The sequence below is a fragment of the Triplophysa rosa genome, linkage group LG2, assembly GCF_024868665.1.
Source record: "Triplophysa rosa linkage group LG2, Trosa_1v2, whole genome shotgun sequence".
Taxonomy (NCBI): Eukaryota; Metazoa; Chordata; class Actinopteri; order Cypriniformes; family Nemacheilidae; genus Triplophysa; species Triplophysa rosa.
In genome coordinates, this window is record NC_079891.1 from 24,291,558 (window position 1) to 24,314,580 (window position 23,023).

At 38.9% G+C, this 23,023-nt stretch overlaps 1 protein-coding gene across 1 annotated transcript; it reads right to left on the reverse strand.

Annotated features, from left to right (window-relative positions):
* Positions 1 to 1,188: 1,188 nt before the first annotated feature.
* Positions 1,189 to 22,993, reverse strand: ak8 (adenylate kinase 8). The gene is made up of 14 exons (XM_057328939.1): positions 22,904 to 22,993; positions 22,535 to 22,665; positions 22,361 to 22,445; positions 22,014 to 22,063; positions 20,837 to 20,947; positions 20,061 to 20,129; positions 15,474 to 15,555; positions 15,245 to 15,316; positions 14,186 to 14,389; positions 11,952 to 12,083; positions 11,428 to 11,517; positions 7,693 to 7,834; positions 2,270 to 2,350; positions 1,189 to 1,679 (listed from the first exon to the last, which is right to left on the reverse strand). Exons 2-14 carry the CDS (start codon positions 22,616 to 22,618, stop codon positions 1,427 to 1,429), a joined length of 1,455 nt encoding a protein of 484 aa, XP_057184922.1. The 5' UTR covers positions 22,619 to 22,665; positions 22,904 to 22,993; the 3' UTR covers positions 1,189 to 1,426.
* Between the last annotated feature and the right edge of the window lie 30 nt (positions 22,994 to 23,023).

Sequence of the window (23,023 nt, forward strand, 5' to 3'; positions counted from 1 at the left end):
ATTGTCAGTGTCATTGTTTTTTCTCCCTTTTACCTATTTTGTTGGTAACTAACCAGCATATTCACATTAACATTAATATACAGCTAACAATGTATTCCAGGTATAAATCAAACCCACAACGATTGCATTGTTGGCACATTCATTATCAATTGATTCACAGGATGTCACTTATATCAGATGCTGATATGATGCAGCTAGACCAGCACCAAACGAGTACTAAACCGGGCCGGATTATCCAATGGGCATTATGGGCACAGGCCCAGGGGCCCATGCGCACTTGGGGCCCATCAAGGGGAAGACAATTTCACATAACAGTGTTTCTGCTATATTCATTCTGCCGTGCGCTTCTCCGGCCCGCACGGTCGCACACACGCAGATGCACACACAAAACAGTGTTTCTAACTTAGGAAGTCTGTCTCTTGGTTTAGTAATTTTAACGAGCCCTCTAGCGTCTTTTGTTCAGAAGAAGCGCATAGCGACAAACTGTAGCTTTCATTCAGTGGGAAAATGTCGCCAGTGCTGCCCCGCGGTAGCAGGGATCCCCTCTCTCGGCGTCACTCTGTACAGTGAGCAGCAGGAAGAAGCAGCACATTCAATTCACCGTATGACAGGTGACTCCTGAATGAAATGAGTACAAAACAGCGTTTCCAACAACCTGTCACTGTTATCGCCTGTTTGGATATATAAACATGAACACAGTTCGTCTGTAAATATGCACATGGTTACCTAGACGGAGGCTGTGTGAAAGAACATAGCCAAAATCTCCACTTTTTATGGTTATTTGTTAGATGATGTCGCGTTATAAATCAGAACTGACAATAGAAACTGTAAATATGTCAATGAGAACGGCGTTATTGTTGTAAATATAATCTATGAGTACTCTCATGGTTGTCTTAAATCTCAAAAGGTAAGAGTTTTTTTAACATGTATTTGGTGGTGTTTCCTTGCCAATTATGAATCTTAAATTGATATTATGATGATTGTCTACAAGACAATTGTGCGCAGGGGCCTCTGAATTCTTAATCCGGGCCTGGTACTAAGCATCTTAGACCAACAAGAAAATTCCTGCTGGCCTAAGATGGACTTGTCAGTACGGCTTGCATAAAGCAACTGAAGCAAGACTAATACTGCTAAGGGTTTGGCCAATCTGCTTTTTCCTGCTTTGTTAATTAAACATACATAGACAAGAATGATTATTGAAGAGGCAAACACTTTAATGCTTTGAGTAATATTTAAAGCATGTTATTTATTTAAATCTTAAAGCCACAAAACAAAGCTGATTTAGCAATTTATTATTAAGAATGCCCATGACACGAACAGGTTATTAAAACAGACAAGTACAACTGACAGTTAGATATTGTGTTGTTAAACATATATACCTACATCAGTTTTTATTCATTGTTTAAAATGGATGGTCCCGTTAGCCCTAATATATTTCCGTGTTAGGCAGGACTTTTGGTAGTCGACCCACTAGCCTACTCTCCAGTGACTCAAACACAGTGTGAGGGTCTTGGTCAGCGTTGATGCACACCGCTTGTGGGTAGAAGGCCTGAAGCCCCACTGCATTGCACCAATACTCCTTAACCCTCTTTAGCAGCTGAGCCTCTGAATCCCGTGGGTTAAACCACAGCCGGGCCTGGACCTCTGGACTGGGTGCAGGCTTATATAGACTGTGGTACCTGCAGAGTTCAAATGCAATGTTACATTTTGTAGAACCAAAAGGAATTTCTGGTCATAGACTAAAATTCAATAAAAAAGTTTATCCAAAAATATTTATTTTCAAATCAATTTATTTACATAGCGCTTTTTACAATGTTGCATTGTTTTAAAGGAAGAAAATTTGTTACAGGAAGAAAAACATTTTTTTGTCATTATTTACCTTACGCACCTACCTGTACATGTATAACAACAGTTAATAGTGACCATGAGCTGCCATGCTCCAAAAATAAAATGAAAATTATAAAAGCACCATAAAGTAGTGTTTGAGTTATTTTAAGTAGACTTTTGAAGCTTGACAGTCTGCGTCACTCTATGACTATTAGAATATAAAATCTATGAATATAAAAACCAAATGGACATCTAACATAGCTTCGGAGAGACATAAGTGAGTAAATAATGACAGAATTGTAATGATCTTGAATTACTATTTTATAGGCACATTATGTGTGGTATACAGAAATAAATGTTTTAAGCTGCGGAACATCATTAACAAAAAATGATAAAACTATTAGATAAAAATGGTAAAACTATTTGATGTGTTCTTCCTCACCATTCTCCAGTCACAGGATCCACACCTCGAAGCATGACTCTCTCTACTGCAATGTCATCAGTCAACTCCAGAAAGAATACCCTGGAGTAGAAAAAGGCAGAGATCATGATAAATGCTATTATCAGAGTAACACACTCTGCTTTTCAACAGTATTACATGCTAAGGAAGCAACTTGCACTAAATGCATTTTGTTTAAGAAAGGCTAATAAATGTTTTAATATTCAAATCCCATAAAAAACAAACCCCCCCAATTGTCACAATGCCTGTGAAAATCGAAGGAGGTCATGCGAAAAGCACACCAATCCATTATTCCATTATATGTAGACTCCATCTAGCACTGAGAGAGGAAAAATCATAATGCGTCGGTATTAGAACTAAATAAATTATGAAGAAAAATAATGGAAAACATGGAAGGTCTCCTGAGCCGAGATAGGACTTCAAACACAGGAATGTTTGAGGGTCATTGCCTATTGTCCATTCTGACATTGCCCACACACAAAGTGGGTTTAATGGTGTGGTCAGGTAGGAGTTCACGTGCCAGTCCAGTACCAAATGATTTTATGCAAATCTCTAGAGTATTACAACCACCATTAGCATCTTCCATAACATCTTCAATTCCTGTTTGCCTAAAAGATTTTCCAGACACTCTTCAAACGTTTATTGTGAACTGTGATTGTAGTGAGGCACAACTCTGGATCAGTTCAACCATGGGGAGAGAAGATCAGAAATCGTACAGTATGATGCCTCCTGCTGCACAAAAGGGATGGAAGGAAAAAATGTGAGAGAGGGATGCGAGTTGGTGCTTTTGATAAAATATTTAAATGCCTTTGTGTTCCTGCTCTCAGTTCCACTGTGAAGCATCGGGCCCTCTGAAATGGACAAAGGGGACATGAAGCTTTAACCGACTCATACCCCAGACGGAAAAAGGCGAGATGTTTGATGTGTTTAAGAGGCATGATAATATGTGTGTGCGTTTAACTAGACTTAATTATTTGAGGGAAAAAGCTTCTCTCAATGTTTAATGAATATTTGTCTTAAAAAGGAAATAGTAACTACTCTGCAAAGCTATTAGAATTAATATTTATGCTTCCTCATGAAATATTTATAAACGTGGAGGAGCAAAAGGATGGTGCGTTGTGTCTGAGGCGAGAGGATGGGGGTGCCGTGTTGTCTTTCTTCTTAACCCCCTTCTTTTTTTGTGTGGGGGGAGCACTACGAGATGAATTGATTTACATGAGATATTTCTTACATGACAGCTTGAGATCCTCTAACAAATGAGTGACTAAAACACGGCGTATAACAAGAACTTGACAGTCCTCAGCTGCTACAAATGATCCCAAACCGCTCTAGGAGCATCCCAGCTTCGCTGTCTGCACTCACTTGCATCTTTTCTTCTCATGGTATATGTTATGAGTAGATGGCGACCTTTGACCCTTTTGTTCTTCAGTTTACCCGCTCAGCTGCAGTGATCCAAGAAGGTCTCGGTCCACCCGATCTCTCCCGGCACTGGCGTTCCCATCAACCCCTCTGCCTTCTTTTCTATCTCTCCAAATTAAGAAATTAATGAGGGAAAGATTCTTTACAGGTGGCCACGGCAATGTTTACCACTGATTAAATTGTAATGCTGGCCTTGCTGTATAATTAATAAGCTAATCTGAGGAAGTGTAGCTTGATTTGATGGAGAGCCGACACACGGAATACATTTAACTAATAGAGCAGGGCACAGGTAGAAAGCATATAGAGAGAGAGAGAGAGAGAGAGAGACCAGGGCATGGATGAGAGCGGCCAATTGGGCCAAACTCTTAGATTACATGGCTAATTGCTCTTCTTTATCTACCTGTCACAGGTAAGCATGCATATTTCAGAGCTCCCAAAGACTCTGATTGTTTGTGAGCGTGTCAAGGCGGTAAGAGGTTGATGACTAGCCAAACTGGAGAGTAGTTAAAGACTGGCAGGAGGGGTAGGAGAGAGACCAGTGAAACTGAAGTAACAATCAGCTGCAAATCAGTCAAATAATCATCAAGAGGGTTTTGGACATGGGTCTTCAGAGGTGTTCAGGTATTTTCTGCAACTCCTGATCTAATATCATTCATAATATTGCTATTGTAGTGCATACGCTAACAAGATAAACACATACCTTGACTCAAGAGGTTTAAAGACACAAAGTAAAAAATCTTGGTGCCATTTTAGAGTCTGACCTTAGTTTCAGCAGTCATGTCAAAGCAATAAGGAAATCAGCATACCACCATCTCAGAAATATAGCCAGAATCAGATTTTTTATCTCAGGCCGAGATTTAGAGAAACTAGTTATGCTTTCATCACCAGCAGAGTGGATTACTGTAGTGGACTCCTTACAGGACTTCCCAAAAAGATCATCAGACAGCTGCAGCTCATACAGAACGCTGCTGCCAGGATTCTGAGCAGAACCAAAAAATCTGAGCATATCACTCCAATTCTCAGGTCTCTACACTGGCTACCAGTTACATTTTGAATCAATTTTAAAGTAGGCTATTGTTAATTGTCTATAAAGCATTCAAAGGCCTAGGACCTAAATACATTTCAGATATGCTTATTGAATATAAACCAAACAGACTTCTCAGATCATTAGGATCAAGTCAGATAACAAGCGCTCACTCAAAACAAGGCAAGTCAATGTTTAGCAATTATGCCACCCGTAGCTGGAATCTGCTTCCAGACAACATCAGATGCTCACCAACAGTATCCATTTTTAAATCCAGATTAAAAACACAATTGTTTAGCCGTGCATTTACAACATGAACACTGTGCTGGTTTACATCAACTGCACTTTTATTTCTTGTTTTTTTTTAATGATTTCATTCTTTTTATATATACACACATTTTAAATCAATTTGATTTCTGTTTTATTGTCTTTTAAATTCTAAAGTTGTATTTGTGATTTTATATCATCTGCATTTTAAAGATGTCTTATGCATTATGTATTCTATTTTTCCTTTGTCAATCATTTTATGTAAAGCACTTTGAATTACCTTGCGTATGAAATGTGCTATATAAATAACTTGCTTTGCTTAATGCATAACAATAGATCATAGACTGATTTTCAGTGTTGGGTAAGGTACCTAGATGCTATAAAGTAACAAAAAAGTAGCAACAAAGTCGGTTTATGAAAGTCGTGTCACTCGGAGGCCATGTTTGCAATGCCTCCAATCAGCTATTTCAGTCATAGCATGACCACAGTCCTATCTGCTTGAATGGGGGAAGGTGGACATTTCTGAAATCGCTCGAAAAAAAAATCGCAATTTCATACCATATTTCCGACCAACAATTAAACCTGACATTAACTGTAACAAACTGTAACTTTTGTTTCCTAAGCTTAAAGTGTGCTGAAAAAATTGTTGTTTTAGCTACTGTGCATGCAGACAGGTTGGTAAGCGCCTCATGAGACTGTGTAGAGTCTTTACAGACTGACGATTGGCTCTTTTCACTGGAAGGCAGGACTTTTTTTCGCTAGAGCGGCCATATTGACTGAAAAATTTACCAAGTTCAATCAAATTGGCTTTATATGTCATTTCAACTTACTATTTTCACACGTTAACTCACACGTATAAGTTGAAATTGTTTTTTTTGTGAACTTATTTGCATAAGTTACAACTCACACTGGCCTAAATTTACAATCAGAAATTAAAATGACAATTTGATTGAACTTTGATTGAAATGTTGCACACTCAAAAATGTGTCAAAACACAATAAAATACTGTTTTGTCAACACCATTTATAAGCCTAATATGCTCACTAAAAATATACTGTACTATGGCAGAGCTGGAAAATGTATTTTAGTTCCGTAGTTACTTCCTAACTTTGCAGATCAGTTTTTGAAAAAGGATCAGACACTTGCAGCAGGAGAGAACCAAGAGCAAAGGTATCAGCAATTATCTGATGAGGGACGTTCATCAGCGAGCGTCCTTTTTCCTTTTCTTCCTCTTTCATGGATCAGATAACATCCTTTACATAACAAAAGACAGAGTGACACTAGGTCAAATCGGTGACCTGCGCAACCTGAAGCTTCAAAATCTTATAAGCAAGACTGACAAGACTATATAGTTCAACAACATAAAGCCATGATCCAAAAAAATAACCTGCCTCTTAAATGCAAAAGTTTAGAGAGAATATGTCATCATAACTTTAATTTACTATTTTACACTTAAATACAGCTTAACGTGTGATTAAAAGCTAGCTTTTAAAGCACTTTACCAGAGCACCACACAAAGTAACTGATCCCAAGTTTGTCAATAAAGGCTAAAATCTCCAGTGCCACGACTAGAAACATTGTCTTGGCACTTAAAACAGGCACCGATTCAAATGAGCTCTGGTAATGGAGCCCTTTCAGGAAATGGGTAAAAGGATCCAGCTTGTACTGTATGCCAACACTGCCGCACTCCGTCCCCTCTCCCTTCTGCCGGTGACACCTATTAAATGCTCATGCCCTGGCACGGCTCCAGACGGGGCTGACTTATTTATCCGCACTAAGCTTTGGTAACCAGAGAGCTGTTAATTAATAAAGCTGTCAGTTATACAGCGCCGCCACCGGGCCGTCATCGGCCCACTGGAAACATTATCTCCCCATTGTTTCAGGGCCAGGCTAACGGTGGTCCTTCGAATCAATTACACTAATGCTATGTAAATGAGGTCTCCTGCCATTAGCCCAAACAACGGGGGCTGTTAATGGAGAAAATAAGGCCTTGCTGTGCAGAAGCGCAAAGAGAATCCGACACCGCGGCTGCTTGTTGACATCTGTGATCGAATCGTAATACCAGAGAGCATATGAAATAAAATGTTTAGAGCTGATCGAAGCGAGCTGAAAAGTGGCCCGGGGGAACTCGGGTGATCAAGAAGATGAGAGTGGTAATGTGCTGGTTTTCCTCATTCAGATCCAGAACATGGCACAGATCTGCGCAGGCTCTTGTTTCTGTGTCAAAGGAGACAGAACTGGGACAAGGTTCTTTCACTGATGGCCTAACCTCAATGTGAGCTCACTGATGAGACACACACACACACACACACACACGCACGCACAGCACACACACACACACACACACACACGGAGGACAGGTTGTGTAATCTCAGTGCTATCTGATCCTTCTGGACAGTTGAGTTAAGGGTAATCTGAGTGGGCAATCTGAGCCGTATGGTTACACTCACTATTAAGGATAACCGAGGAGACGCAAACCAAAAATAATAACCTGAGAGATTGACATAGTGCAGCTCATATACATAATAGCCCTTGTGTCCTGTGTTGTTTTTTCTGCTCTGCTTTGGTGTACTGTGTATATCTGACATCGTGACTGTTTTATAGTGTATGTCCTGTCAGTGAACAGGAACATAATGGCTGATCCATAAGGTGACACTAAGGAGTAGATGGAATAACTTCTGGGCCTGTTATTCACCTGTTTGGTATGAAGTTGGACTCGTGGAGTTTTTCTGCCTGGTCCACGTCATGAGGAAAGCCATGGAGCACCCAGCCTCGGATGGTACAGTCAATCCTGCTCAGTCTCTCCGTAAGAATCTGCAGCACTATACTGGATGGGACTGTCAGGATTAAAACATAGACTGTTCTAGTAGTAAGAAGTTGCTTGTTTATTTTTTATATGCTAGAATTACAACAATGAAAACAATAGAGGAATGAAAATCTCATTAAGGCAAACTCTGAAATCTCAAATGTGTTGATGCAAGACACCGAGGCTCCCGAGATTCAACTTGTGGTGTCCTTTGAATGACACTCATCCTATATGCCGTAAACATGGTTTTCTGTGGGGATTACCTCATGAGACTCACACAAACACACCTGCTTAGCATTTTGTTTGAAATACTGTATACGTTCTTCCCTGTAGGGCGTCGGATCACAGTGTTACACATCTAACGGACCTGAGAAAAATCTCTTTCATTTGTTTACTTCCTTCAAGATACTGAGCAAAGAAGACTTTATGGAAAGAAAAACAATACTGTGAACTTCCTGAAATATAAAACATTTAGATAACAGATTTAGATGCACTCGTGAAGATTTGTATTATATATGCGAGTCATTTTGGTGCAAAAATAAATGAACAGATACTTTGATCTGATTAAAAATAACATAATGCTTCTGTCCTTCAAAAACCTTGTATCTCCATATTTCATGGTTTTCATTTTGGATGGAGCGAGTGGTAGGTTGTGCTGCTGTCATTCGCGTTCCATGCATATGCGCCCGATTCACGCTTCTAATCCGTCCATCTCTCCAGCCCATGCGTCCGTTTCGGCCCAAAAAGTACATCGGCCCACCGGGAAAATGCCCGTTATGCCTGATTACCAATCCAGCCCTGCGTATTTACGAAACGCACTCTGTAAAGCAGTTTGTTCATTAGGGCTACTGTAGAAACAACATGGGAAATTTCACGTATGGGGACCCAAGGAGTATGTAGATAGAGATAGCTCATTCTAAGGTAAAACAAAACGTTTCATCATGTAAGGTCTTTATACACCTCTGAAAACATAGTTATATATTATATTGCATTTCTGTTAAAAAAAACCCTCCAAAAAATGACACATTGAATTTTTAAAAATTATAGTTTTTTTCTGAAAAATAGCAAATTTGGACATCCTAGCTATCGGAGGGACAGCGACAATAAGCAAACAGGACACTATAATGTAACTAATGTAGAGTTTTTTATTCAGGTATGAGCAATAAGGCTCACCATCAAGTGAACGATATCAAAGATGGCGGTTTGAGGAGAACAAAACATAATCTTCCCGCATGATATCAGTGATCTCATCAACCGATTTTGTTTGTATGTGTACCAAATCAAGGCGGTTTGCTGAGGTGATACATAATTAGCTAGCATGGTGTTTTTTAAATTCATGTATGTACATTTTGTCTTTTGAAGATATTTCACGGGTCCATCTCAGAGTACAAAAGCATTCGACGGCTGCCTGACAAGGCAACATGAGTGAATTGTTTAAGGAGATGATGGCACCTCTTAAATCTGATAAAAAGCATGTTAGAGAAGAGTGGCGCTCGTGATGCTGGGAAAATTAACCAGAACGGAGGAGGACAAACAAATAATGAGGTGAATAAAAAAACACAACCGCATTCTTTAAGGAAATCAAGCTGGCACCCAGGGGGGTCCCCACAGCTGCTGAAAAATTAAAATTGACGATTTCAAACTGTCCAATTTCCACATCAAACGCCTGCAGCCTCATGCCTATCTTTGCAGCCCTGCTTCAAACATCAGGCAGCCTGGAGAGAGTTCCTGTTCTTTCACTCCTCTCCTCCTCTGCTTCGTATAAAAGTATTTTCTGGTTTGCTTAATAATCCGGCTTTCTAAATCCCAGAAGTACTGTACTGGTTACACTAGCTACCATCTCTCCATCGCCTAATTATACCCCTGTGAGGCCATTAATCAACTTGTAAATTATTTAGGCAAGCTCTCGAACCCTCACTGTCACTAAGATGGGGAGAGCTAAGGAGGGGTGCGAGGAAAGAAAGAGGCACAGAAATCCCTCTCCCAGGATACCGAAGCCTTGTTCAACAAGGCAATGGAATACATGCTAACAAAACACATTGCATTTCTTATGCACACATTGCTTCTTCAACATGCAATATACATTTTTGAACAGAAGTTGGGTGTACCAGACAATGCTACATCTAATAACATAACATCCTCTTGCAATTATTTAGTACAGGTGTGTGTTTATATTGGGCATGGATAAAGCATAAAAACCCTAAATTCAGTTGAACATATTAAAAATGACAGATTCCAGATTTAAAGTTGGCATGAAGCAGAAGTTGTGATAGTGTTTACTTCCGAATTATATATCTTATATCTATAGTGTAATGTCTTCATGAATGAGAATAAATATAGGGCGTGGCTTGATTTCAACCTTTGGGAACATTGGGGATTGTTGGAAGTTGGAAGGTTGGCCATTGGACAATCAGTATAGTCTTGAGTCATACTGTGACACTCCCGTCGGTCCCTTGCCTGTTTTCCTCGTTTTTGCCCCAGAATGTCCTTTTGCCACGCTGCCTCATCAGTGACTGTCACCTGTCCCTCATTGTCTTTCACACCTGCACCCCATCATCCAAACACTATACTGTATGTACTCTCATTTGCCCATTGTGTGTGTTCTGGTATTGAAGTAACTGTGTTGGATTTTTGCCTGTTCCGTGGATGTTATTTGCCTGCTGGATTATTCTGTTTTCGTTTCTGTGGATGTTTTTGGATTTACCCGTTTTTTTGTGGATTTTGACCCTTCTTTGTTGCACCTTTTTATATTAAATCTCCAGTTTACACCCGAGTTCCCTCGTGACATTGTCTTTCGTCTTCACGACTGTTACACTTACGTCATGCAAAAACTTCATGAAGAATAATGACCCAAATAAATGATAGCACGATATGACGATTAACATATACGAATCGTATATGCAACAAAAAATAGGCAATGGAAGTTTGAATCTTGGGAGTCTTGGATTTGTCTTCTCCCCATCATTTTATGACTTCTTTCCTCTTTTTTCCAATTAAAATGATTTAACGTGACTAAGAAAAAACAAAACGCATGCAATCAAATACACACATGCTCGCTTACATTCAACGCTTCACGTCCCTTGTGGATCTTTATTGCATAAATGAAAACTCTCTCACGGCAAATGGCTTTGGCCAGAGCTGTGATAAAGGAAGTGATTGGCAGTCTCAGAGGTTGAATACATTCTCTGGGGGTGGGACTATGTATAACTATATATATTTACTTAGGGTCTCTGAGGGAGTTACAACAGAGAGGTGTTGAGCAGATACACAGGGTGTAAGATGGAAAGGGAATAACAATGTTAAGGATGAATAAAAGGTCATAGTGTCAAGAAAAGACAACAAGAATTTAGTATTTATGGTGCATTCGATCCTTAACAGTACTGGTAATAGAATCCAATTATGTATGCAGAAATAAATAAATTATAAGATAAACATTATGAGTAAAGTTACTATAAACCGATATTGATTTGAATATAGCTCAGTGTGTTTATTGACCAGACCGTCATAGCTGTAGGGGGTCCAATTATGTCAAAAGCAGTAAACAGAACTTTGCAAGGAGCTTACAGAATGTTCTGTGTGATTGACCCATTTGGCAGGAGGTATAGGGGATGTGAGGAGGCATACCTTGCTGTTCTGACTCCAGGTAGGGTTTAATGAGCTCCCCCATATGGTGTTCATCAGCTGACACAGCCTTCAGAAGTTCACCGCAACAAACTACAGCGACAGAGAGAGAAAGAGATTGGACAAAGCAGAGAAAAGTACAGTTTTAAATTTTAAATAAACACCTCTGCATAGACATTGTAAAATGTTAAAGGGATTGTTCATTCAAAAATAAATCATTAATATATCCTCATGTCATTCAAGACCTGTATATGACTCTTACTTCTGCGAAACAGAAAAGAAGATTTTTTCTTAAAAATATCTTCTTTAGTGTTCTGCAGAATAAATAAAATCATAAAGGCTTGAATTGACAAAAGGGTGAGAACTACTGTTTGCCTTTAAGAGTGCTGAACGCCAAAGATAAAGAATATTGGTAAAAACAAAGAAGTGGATTCAAAGATTTCTGAATGACAATTTTATAGGTGAAGTAAAGTATGACACAACAATTAAAACTAACAGCAGTCTGAGAATTGAGGAGGAGAGCTTACTGTTGACAATGCCATATTTCTGTGCAATTAGTTTGGCTTGAAGACTCTTCCCTGAACCCAGGGGTCCAAACAGAAGGATTCTGGGGGTGAAGGGCGAGGCAGAGCGATGTCGAGAAAGAACGAAGTTCAGTGCTGCAGTGTAGACACAAAATAACATGTATATAACATATAGAAATAAATGAGAGCATCTCTATGTAAAGATTAAAAAAATCTGAAGCATTTGTGCACTCGGGTCATTTCCTTTAACCTTACGATGATGGTTCAGTACTGTACAAACACCTCACGACACAATAAGGACGCACATATAGTCTCTCTTAAATGTTTAATGGAGTAAGATAATAGAACACATTTGTGTGGCGGGTGACAGCCTCTTAAAGTCCATTCGCTCAGATCATAAACAGAGATTGTCACTAAAGTGAATATAAAGTCGCTTGATTAATTAATCATTAGTCTTCCTTTCATGTCCACGGGGGCATTTGCTTGTAGGGTGACATCCGCAACGAGGCCATCTGTTTGCAGTTGGGTTCACTCGAAACAATGCTGTTCGTCTCGAACCGACGCCGGGCCTCCGATCTAATGTGTGAAGATTAACAACAGCCTAATCATAACTAATGAGACCCTCTCATCCAGCCTTTTATGCTGCTAATTGCTATACAACAACAGGATAAATGCTTAATATGCAAAACATGCTAATGCGCTAAAAGGCTAAGTCAGGGGGAAACTAGCGATGTAACAATCAAACCGCATGCTGAATTAGCGCTAATCAAGATTTAAGATGACAGCCTTATTGCTTTTAGCGCCTCGGTCTGGGCTCATAAATGTTTTATAGCGGAGTTTATCGCAAATATTTATTTAATACCCTTCGTTTAGATTTATCAAGACAATCAGGTGCAGTTAAGTAAAGATTACAGCATAATGGCGCTCTTTGCTAAATCTACAATTTACAAATCGAGCCAAAAAGCCATTAGGCTACGAGTCACTTTCTTAATAGGTACTCAAAGGAGCATTTTGACTTTAATACGAATGTGCCATGAAACCTAAATGAGCTTTCAATTCTCCCCAGATAGGCTAAGCCAAACACTCAAGTGAAAGAAAACCTTTGGTGCTATGGGAGAGGAAATAACTGTGGAGAAATATCTTTTTGAAGGGAAGAAATTTGGATTTAAAGTTTAAAATTCTTGCATCATTTAATCACCCTTTTGTCATTTCAAACCTGTATGACTTTCTTTCTTTTGCAGAACACAAAAGAAGATATTTGGAAGAATGCTGTGAACTGGCCCCCATTCACTTGATTTTGTGTCCACACAATAGAAGTGAATGGGGGCCATTGCTGTTCGGATACCAACATTCTTCAAAATATCTTGTTTTTCATTCTGCAGAAGAAAGAAAGTCAAAGGTTTGAAATGACAAGAAAATGAGTAAATGATGACGTTTTTTGGGTGAACTATCACTTTAAAACTCTCTCAGTACATGATGACATGGCTTGAGCGAGCAAAATATTGTTAAGGGATAGACGGAGGTTGGATTTTATGACATCTCTAAAATGCTATCTGTAATTCAGAATGTGTGGTCATCATCATTTCAGTGTATGATAAATATGCACTTTTATTAAAATAAAAATAGCAACACGAGTTTCGCGAAATGCCGCTAACCTGACTAATGCGACATTCAAAGTGATGTTTGCAAAGAGGAGTTTAAATATTCACCACCCAAGCTACCCTCATCTCGCAACTAAAGGAAGGGAAGTGACAAAATTATTTTGTCAAGTTGAGCGATATAATATTTAGACAGGTTGTATTCAGATGGCTTAGGTGAAGACCGCTCATCGCTGCCTGGGTTCTCGTGGGATAGTCTGTGCCTGCAGAGCTGCCTGAGGCAACCTCCTCAACTGGAAGAGTGCCTGACAAGCAGGTCAATCACAGCCTCTGAATGCAACCAATGCACAGCGGACCTCCAGACAATAGGGGCGGTAGATCTCTGTCCACTAGAATTGTCAAAGGGGCACAGAAATGAGCAGGTGATGTTGGTAAGAATGTGTTGGGACGGTCTAACTGTATCTATAGGTGACCTAACCAAGCCTAACCTGTACCACTGTGACGCATTCTTTAGAGATACAACGTGTCTTAGTTCATAAGGTTTGATTAAACTAGCACCCAATGGAAAATCAGGCTTGATGGTCTGACAAGAAGATTCGTAAACACTAAATTTATAGTGAAGAAAGGTGGAGAGTTTACCTTGTGCAAAAACATCTACGTGGGGCTGGTCAGCATTGATGGTCTTCAAGCAGTTCTGGTAGGTGAACTTCAGAGCGTGGGCTTCTGTACGGTACTTTTGGATTTTCTTGGCTATCGCATCAACTGGCAAAACTGTCCTGGGTGTTTCTAAACGCTGGGCAATATCTGCACTCTCAGGCCATTTAAAGGTCACATGATACACATCTGAAGGACAAAAAGTAGGGCTGTTAAACGACTAATCGCGATTAATCACATCCAGAATAAAATTTGTGTTTACATAATGTCTGTGTACTGTGCTTATTAATTTGGTATTTATTAAAACATACACATACATGTATATATTTTTATAAAATCAATAAACATTTACATATAATTTAAATTATATATAGATATGCAAACATTTCCTAAATTTACTGCCATAATAGGGAAAATAAATACTATGGGGGATGAGATCTGTTTGGTTACTGACATTCTTCCAAATATCTTCCTTTGTGTTTAGCAGAACAAAGAAATTTACACAAGTTTGGAACAACCTGAGGGTGATCAAATGATGACAGAATTTTCATTTTTTGGGTGAACTGTCCCTTAAAGACATTACTCAATGCATTTATACATTAGCGAGACTAACAGTGCATTCAACTGTACAGGCAGTTTGTTTAGGGTTGGAGCTAAACTTAGAGACCCCTGGCCTAACGTAAAAATAAACTAAAGTTGAACCACTGCATAGGAAAACATCCTTCATAGCACTTATTTTGACAGTGAACACCAAAAAAAAAGATTCATAAACAGAGATCATAAATAAACAAGGAAATGGCAATTATGCGGAAACGGCACATCCACACCATCGTAAATCTATAGGGAGCGCTGGGCTTTTGTTCATTACAGCTGGGCTTTCCAAAACCCTGAGGACATGCAGCCTGATTGGGATTCAGCAAACAGGTTGAGTGCTGTCAGGTTCCACGGATAATGAAATGCATTCTAACAAGGCTGTGTGTTGCCTGCCTGTCTCGCAGTCCCACTCTGTGAACTAGCAAAGTGTAATGATCATACAGACATTACCTCCCGTGACAGGGTCTATTCTCTTGCCCAAGCTCCTTTCAATCAGGACGACATCGGGAGCTTCCAGCATCACTGTGAGGAAAGAGTTAAAGCAGAGTTTGACACATTCTCTGGAGAGAGATAGCGAGTCAGTGAGGGATATTTGGCCAGTCTCATTATCGAGTCCTGATTTTCACCGTCTTGTTTTTCAGCTGGGAAAAGCAAAGTGTTTGGACAACATGCCACTAACCGACATGGTCCGGTGTGATGCCGGCTTCTTGTAGACGTAGTGCCTCTTCTTGCATCCTGGGAATGGCTTCCAGAAGCCAGCCCTGTAAATACGATGCATGTTTTGTATACACACTCAAACACATACAGCATGTCCCTTGAGAAGATATGAACAAACAATGTACTTTAAACAATAATCCTGCTCTGCGGTGACAGAGTCCAGCTCTGGCGGTGATGTAGATGAAACCTTGCACTTTTTCTTAAACAAACACTTACGCACAATTCTCTTGTTTACATTTCTACGAGCGCACTCGCAGTCGCTTTTCCCCACGGTCATCTACTGTCCTTAAATTGTTGTTTAAACTTGTTTTCATATAAGCAAAACAATCTCCTGCCTGGAAAAACAGTAATAGGCTTTGAATGAATAATTTTATATGAATAATTCATATAAATTGCTGCCCTGTACGATTTTAAATAATGAATGTATAAATTGTTGTATGAATACGGAATAAAAGCGGCCCATATGGGGTGTCATGCAGGGAGGCAAATGGAGGGTTAAATCCATAAAAACCTTGAAAATGTGCCTAATTCTCCAGCTCCTCTCCACATTTCTCACTTAGCAATAAAAATAACATAAGAAGAAAAGGAAGCGCATGCATATCATTCATTAGCTACAAATCCATAAAAAACTTCCTTCTCTAATAGTCTCCTAAATCCCAAGGCTTCCCGTGCAATGGTGCGGTAAAATAAAGAACAGTCAAAGAAACCGTCTCCCAAAAGTGCTTGTTAGGGGCCAACCTATTACTGCAGCGAATAATCTTAAAATAAATAAATATATGCAACAAACATTTATAGATCTAAGTATTATCAGAGGAGCTGGTTTTTGCTGCAGAGTGTCTGGTGTCTGTTTGATATAAGCCTTTGTTTTTTCACGCTTTGATCTTTAACGGCAAACCTATCCTTTGCTTCACCTGATCTCGGCACGCAAGTTTCCTCCCACTTACTTTCCCATTAAGCATTTGATTGCCTCTGTGGCTGCGAAGCCCATGAGCAGGGCCTGATTCACAGTCTGTATGCAAGGCCTGTAGCCCAGAACCTAACAAGAATGAACGATGAGAAAACAGACCGTTAGAACTGTTCTAAGAACAGTCTGAAACGGTTATGTTTCCACGTGAGCCTGGTTCGACATGGCACGATTACAAACTGTTTTCCATTACATTTAGGCGTTTATCATGCTTTTATCCAAAGCAATTTACAAAGTAAGGAAAACAACAAAGCGATTCATCCTAGATCTCAGTTGTCTTATTTCAGGTTGGTATACAACAGTGCAGCAGGTTTACTACAAGTATAGGCTACCAATATGCACACTTTTACAAAACCATGCCGATAATATAAGTAATTATTTCATGGAGATTACACCGAGAAATCTGTTGAAAAGAAAAGCATAAGTTCACATCTGTAGATGTTTTAGATCAATGGGAAAACTTAGGTAAGGTCCAAACCTGGATCAGCCACACAGGTTTCAAAGCCTTAGACCCCTTCTTTAACATTTCCAATACACACGCAAACTCACACACGCACACACACGCACGCACGCACATGCACACACACACACACACAGCCACACAACCCACACACACACAACACCACACCACACACGCCACGCACACGCCAGCACACCCCACGCACACACCCCACCACCACACACACACACAACACACCACACCACACACCCACACACGCACACAGCCACGCACACACCCACGCACACACACGCACGCACACACACACACACACACACACACACACACACACACACGCACACACACACACAGATATATCTGAACAGAGCCCCACTGCGACCGGCTCCATTCCGTTTCATCCCGACATCAAAAGGGACCATGGGGCTGTAGCAGTGGGCTCAGACAGAGACCCCAGTAACATCTGCAGTGAGGCCAGCTATCACAGGAGGGACATGCGTGGAGCAGATGTCACCAGCCAGCCCAACAGCAGGCAGAGCAGGGGAGCAGAAGCGACGGGCCCTGACATGCCACTTACAGACCTCAACACACACAGCTCCCCCACACAATACACCCACGATACAGCAGTGAAGCCAATACAAAATGCTTCATCTGAAATGTATTATTTAATCATAATCACTTTATAAGTCTATGCTTTAATTTATTTTTCTTATTATTCTTTTAGAATAGAACAGACATGAATTTTACTTTACTTTTAGATTTATTAGAGAGTTCATATTATTTACAGGGTGTACTGTAAGCACACTACACTGTAAAACTTTGCTGTAGTTTTGCAGCAGGTTTGTAACTTACTGTAGATTTAATTACTGCTTAATACTACTTTCCTATTAGTACCGTTTTCAATTACTTTAATCACAATTAAATCACTTTGACTTTTGAGATTCAAAATAAGCAAGAAGAGACTGGCATTAGCACAGCAACACTGCAACAAAGCATTTTTGTCTTGTTTTCTAGTAAAAATATTTAAAACTTCTTAAATTACGATACATTTACATTACAAGAAAAGTGACCTAAGATGTTTAGTCTTGTTTTATGAAAGAAAAATATGTAAACTAAGTAAGTTTATGCTTAAAACAAAATTGTAAATTAAATCTACAGTAAGTTACTGGCAAACCTGCTGCGAAAGTACAGCAAAGTTATACAGTGTATATTTATAATTCACGCATATTTTTCATATTTAAATTCATTTTTATAATTATAATTTCATAATGTAATTTTTATTAGTCAGAAAACTACTATATGATAATATTAACTAAAAATACACAAAAATTAAGATATTAAACATATAAGCATATCCCTGTTTATATCTCCATATTTTGTGGTTTTTATCTTTTGCCGTTAGTCACTCTTTATGTTTGTGACTGGGGTTTTCAAATATCTAACTAATATAAATTATTAAAAAATACTTGTCAACTTTAACAACACAGTATTTCATCATTTAAAAAGTACATTGTTTTTTCCTTTTCTTGAAAAATAGACAATTTGAACATATGGGTTTCAGAACGCCAGTGAAGATATGCTCCCACAGATTGACATAAAACAGCTATAAAATCTTCAATCTCATCTTAAACGTAATTATATCACATTTCATTCTAAAATGACATTTCAGTAAAACCAACTTCTCTCAAAAAGTTTCAATTTCATTTAATTTGCAAACTATTCTTCAGATTCCTCCCTTCTGCCTGAAAATAGAATTACAGACACTATGCAAATTCAAACAGCATAACTTTATTTGGAAGCCTCATTAGGGATCTGGATGACTAAGACACGTGCCCATGATCTTTCTCTATTTCTATCCTTCCTCTTTCCCCCCCCCATGTATTTAGGGTCCACGTTTTTTTCCCGGCCTGAAAGGCACTCATTAAATTGAAATTTTACTTTAAATCACTATTCATTGCCTCTGCTCCCCGTCTTCATTTTCCGAGTCTAAAGTTTTACAAACAGCGGCCTCATGAGAGCAAGACAGAGCGAAAGAAACAGAGAAAGAAAGAATTAAGACAGCTTGAGAAGCAGCGACAGGCAGAGATGAACTAGATGACCTAGATTAGGCATGATTAACATTCAATGTTGCTTAATTTGGAAAAACAGGTAGATGAGAGCCCGCGCGCAGGCGTCGGTGGCAGGGCAATTATGTTTAGCTGTCTAGGCTCCAGTGCAAATGCGACGTGTCAATCATTCCCTCCTCTGGCCCATTCAAGCACGTGAAGCAGGAGACCGCGAGATGAAGGCTCCTCGCGGCGAGCCACGGATGTTTTGTCAGGTGCCTGAATCTACAGAGGAGCCTCAATCATCTGCTCATATGCAGATCAGTCAAACAGGAAAATAATTAAATAACCTGATCAATTCAATCGGACAGATTGCCTGAAGGGATAAACATCCATCACTAGATTAAAAAGAGCCGCTAATCACAAACTACTGAGATTAAAAGGTGAAAGTTAAAGCATGGCAAACGGAAAAAGTTTAGCGACGGGATTCTTGGCTAAGTAAAGCCAATTACGGAGTTTAGAGGGGGATAAAAGAAGACGTCGCTCGGAGTTGAATGATTTACATATTTCTCTGCGTGATTGCACTGGAGAAACTGACACTTCAGAGAAAGCCTCAATCAGGGGGATCGGGATTGATTGTGTGATTTGATGGTGAGATGAAAGGTGGACTCAAAAAGGGCGTGAGATCTAAGAGGGTACGTGAAAGGACACCTCGGTGGTGAGGCTCTTAAGCAGCACTAGTAGCCTATACTGAGATCGCATGTATCCGGCAGCCGGTGAGGGGCCTGCTGATGAAAGCTCCTCTCAAGGAACTCTCACCAGCAGTCAGAGGAAGTCTTACATTCCCTCAGACCCTCCCAGCATTCCTCAAGAGAGGCAGAGAAACATACACCTAATTATTTATCATAGAGGGTGTGTAAATAAAAAACAAAACAAACAAACAAAAACAATACATTATTTGGGCACCGTGCTTGTCAAAAGAAATGTATTCAGTCAAAATGTGGGGAACGCATGTGAATTTGTTGTTTTGCATCTCCATTTCAAACATAGAAAATTCACAGCTTGTAGGAAAGTAAAACTTACCCGTCTAAGACAATCAGTTTTTGATAGGCGTTGCTGAATCAACTGGATCCAAAGGTCTTTGGGGATCTCCTATTAGACCAATATCACCAACAATCAATAATCAGAAAAAAAGTCACATTTTGAATGAAAAAAACTAGGAAAATATTTGCAACCAATCAGATGGTCAAGAACACACTTAACCCAAACACAAAAAAATTAATATTTTGGTTCGAAAACAATGGTCCATGAAAACAATCCAATTTTGCTACAACAAATACATTCCAAATATGCTATTGAACATATCCATATTTATGACATCCCCACAGCTTTCATCTCACTCTCCTTTGTGAGTTTTGTGAAAATGATAGTAATTGGAATCTTTTGGATCGCTCTATTTTAAACTCAAGGCCATGGAAAGTTTAAGTGAGAGGATAATTAAAATAATTAAACCATTGGGAGGGACTTTTTCTAAGCAGATCTTTTTCTTTTCTTCTTCTAATTCTCTTCAACCCTCCTGTTTTATCCCATAACAAGCCTGCATTGCATTTGCAAGATCAGACTTCAGATAAAATCAGTTGTATGTCTTTACAATTCCAAAGAGACAGCAATTACTCGCATCTACAGACTGTAGCAAACACTGATGGCTTTAACTTTTCAACATGAAAAATTAATGTGATGAAGAAGACATTTCAGAATACTCTTTAAGAAACCTTGCAATAACATGCTGTGCACACATTTCAGATGGAAAATATGGTTACAAAAATCTATGGTAAGGGAGAGAGTAAAAGAGATCCCACCTGTTTTTTCTCTTGGTACTGCTGTGTAGCTCGGATCAGGTCAGTGTTGTCCTTCAAGATATTGCTATGGGTTATGTGAATAGCCTGTGTATGCTCACAGAACTTTTTAGCCTGTGGCAAGACAAAATATGACAATTTTAAACAGCATATGAAATGTAGAAACACTGACAGACTCAGATCGAAATACTCCGAGGAATAAGGGAAGTACATGCTGTGCTACGGTATAAAACAGGAGTACAGTACAAGTGACTGAAGCTGCATTCCACCTCTAATGTCTGACAGCATAACTTTTCATTACCTGGTAGTCATTAAAATAGTAGTTTGAAATAAAGTTTGAAGAAACTCATTTGCAAACAAAGATGCAAAAGAAATAAATACAGGGCAGAATTCTGGCAGCTCAGTGTATGTATTTTAAATTAGGATTAGTTTTAGAAGTTAATTTCTGTAAGTCTTTATTATAACATGTTTAAAATAACATTTTTATTTAGCAAACATTGCATTTAGTAAACTTTGTCATTGAAAGAAAACATGCCCCGTGGTAATGTAACAATGGAAACATTACATAAATCTTACTATTTGACTTTAAGATAATTTTAAAATGAAAAGTAAATGGGAAAATTGAAATGTTAACATACAAAAACAAACAGACAAACAAAAACATTGTTTTATTCAACATATCTTGCAACTAATAATTATAATAAAAACACAACATATGGGACAACCTGTCCCAACCTGAGGTTGACCCTTTTGTTTTAAGAACAGTTCAACCTATCAGTTTTTCTTCATAATAGTTAAAATGTTTACCTATGTTCACTTGTTTAATGAAGAGCTATCACAAAAATTAAGACATAAAAAGATTAGTTTGGAGAATAGTATTTATAAATATTTTGTAATATTAGAGGTTTGAAAGCTATCAATAAAATACAAAACCACAGCCAGATTGTATGTTAGAGATGCTCCTCTGTGATGAATTATTAGCAAGGAACACAGCGTGTAATGCACTGGACAGCATAAAACAATGATGTCTCACTCAAAAAGGTGCTAAATATCACGAAGGCATAAACAACAGAAAAAGACAATACACTATACCGGTATAATTTTATTTTAGTGTCAACAAAGTTTACAAAACTGAAATTAAACGATCTAAATAATTAAACAATAAAAAAAATACACTCACAATGGTTCTTTTTCCAGATGCTGGAGGACCTATCAAAATGATTCTTGGCACTGAAACAGAAATATTTGTTATAATAAATGAGCTGACCCCAATCCATTAATAATGCAAGGTGACAGGTAATTTCATGAAACATTGCTGTCTGGCAGTAAATAAAGACTGCAGTACTATTCTGTACTGATAAAAAATGCCTTTTTATTGAAGCAGTTCTGATACTGTGTGTGCAACCGCTACTGCTTTTGCAGCATGATATCATGTAGGACAGCGCCATCTACCGGTAACAACAATAAATTACTTCTGTAATGTATTGTTGCAAAACATGTCTATGAATATGTTTGCAAAATTCTTACCATCGACACTGTCTCTCTTCAGGACATTAATCAGGTATTGAATCGGGTCCTCTGGTTTGTCCACCACCAAATGTTTCACAAGAGTCTACAAATATATGTATGTTTACATTTAATAAGTTGAAATTGCTTCTCTAGTCATCTCTTCCTAAACATTACCAAGTAAAGGTCCTATACCTGGACCAGGTCGAATATTTCATGTTTCTCTGCGTAAATGGCCATCTCAGGGGGGATTCTGAGGGGTCTTACTCTTGCATCCATCTCTGCAGTACACCACGGCCGTGAGAGCTCCCAAAAGGCCTGGGAAGCTGTAACAAACAAACAAACAAACAAACAACTAACGGTTAAGGAGAAAGATAAAACAAACACCAACTTATTGTCTTTTTAAATGAAATTAAACAAATCAAATAGCGGTGTGTGTGAATAAAAATTATAATGTCGTCATTTTAAAACACATTTTTTCGGATTGACATTTCCAAATATATCAGATGTGACAGAAATTGTTGTCGGTAAAGGAAATTTAGAATGAGAAATCATTGTTGTTACCTAGTTGATGTTTTCTGGCGCACGCATTTGTTGTTGTTTGTTGTCAGTGGTAACGCGTGACGTAGATCAACACGTGTCTTTGCATTTTTTTAACCTGCTTCTTGTTACCAAGCAACGTAC

Excerpts from the sequence above, each read along its gene's own strand:
- ak8 (XM_057328939.1), bottom strand. The coding sequence starts at position 22,618 with ATGGATGCAAGAGTAAGACCCCTCAGAATCCCCCCTGAGATGGCCATT. Across the intron at positions 2,351-7,692 it reads TCCAACTTCATACCAAACAG|GGTATTCTTTCTGGAGTTGA; the intron begins GTGAATAACAGG and ends TTTCTACTCCAG. Across the intron at positions 1,680-2,269 it reads GATCCTGTGACTGGAGAATG|GTACCACAGTCTATATAAGC; the intron begins GTGAGGAAGAAC and ends TGAACTCTGCAG.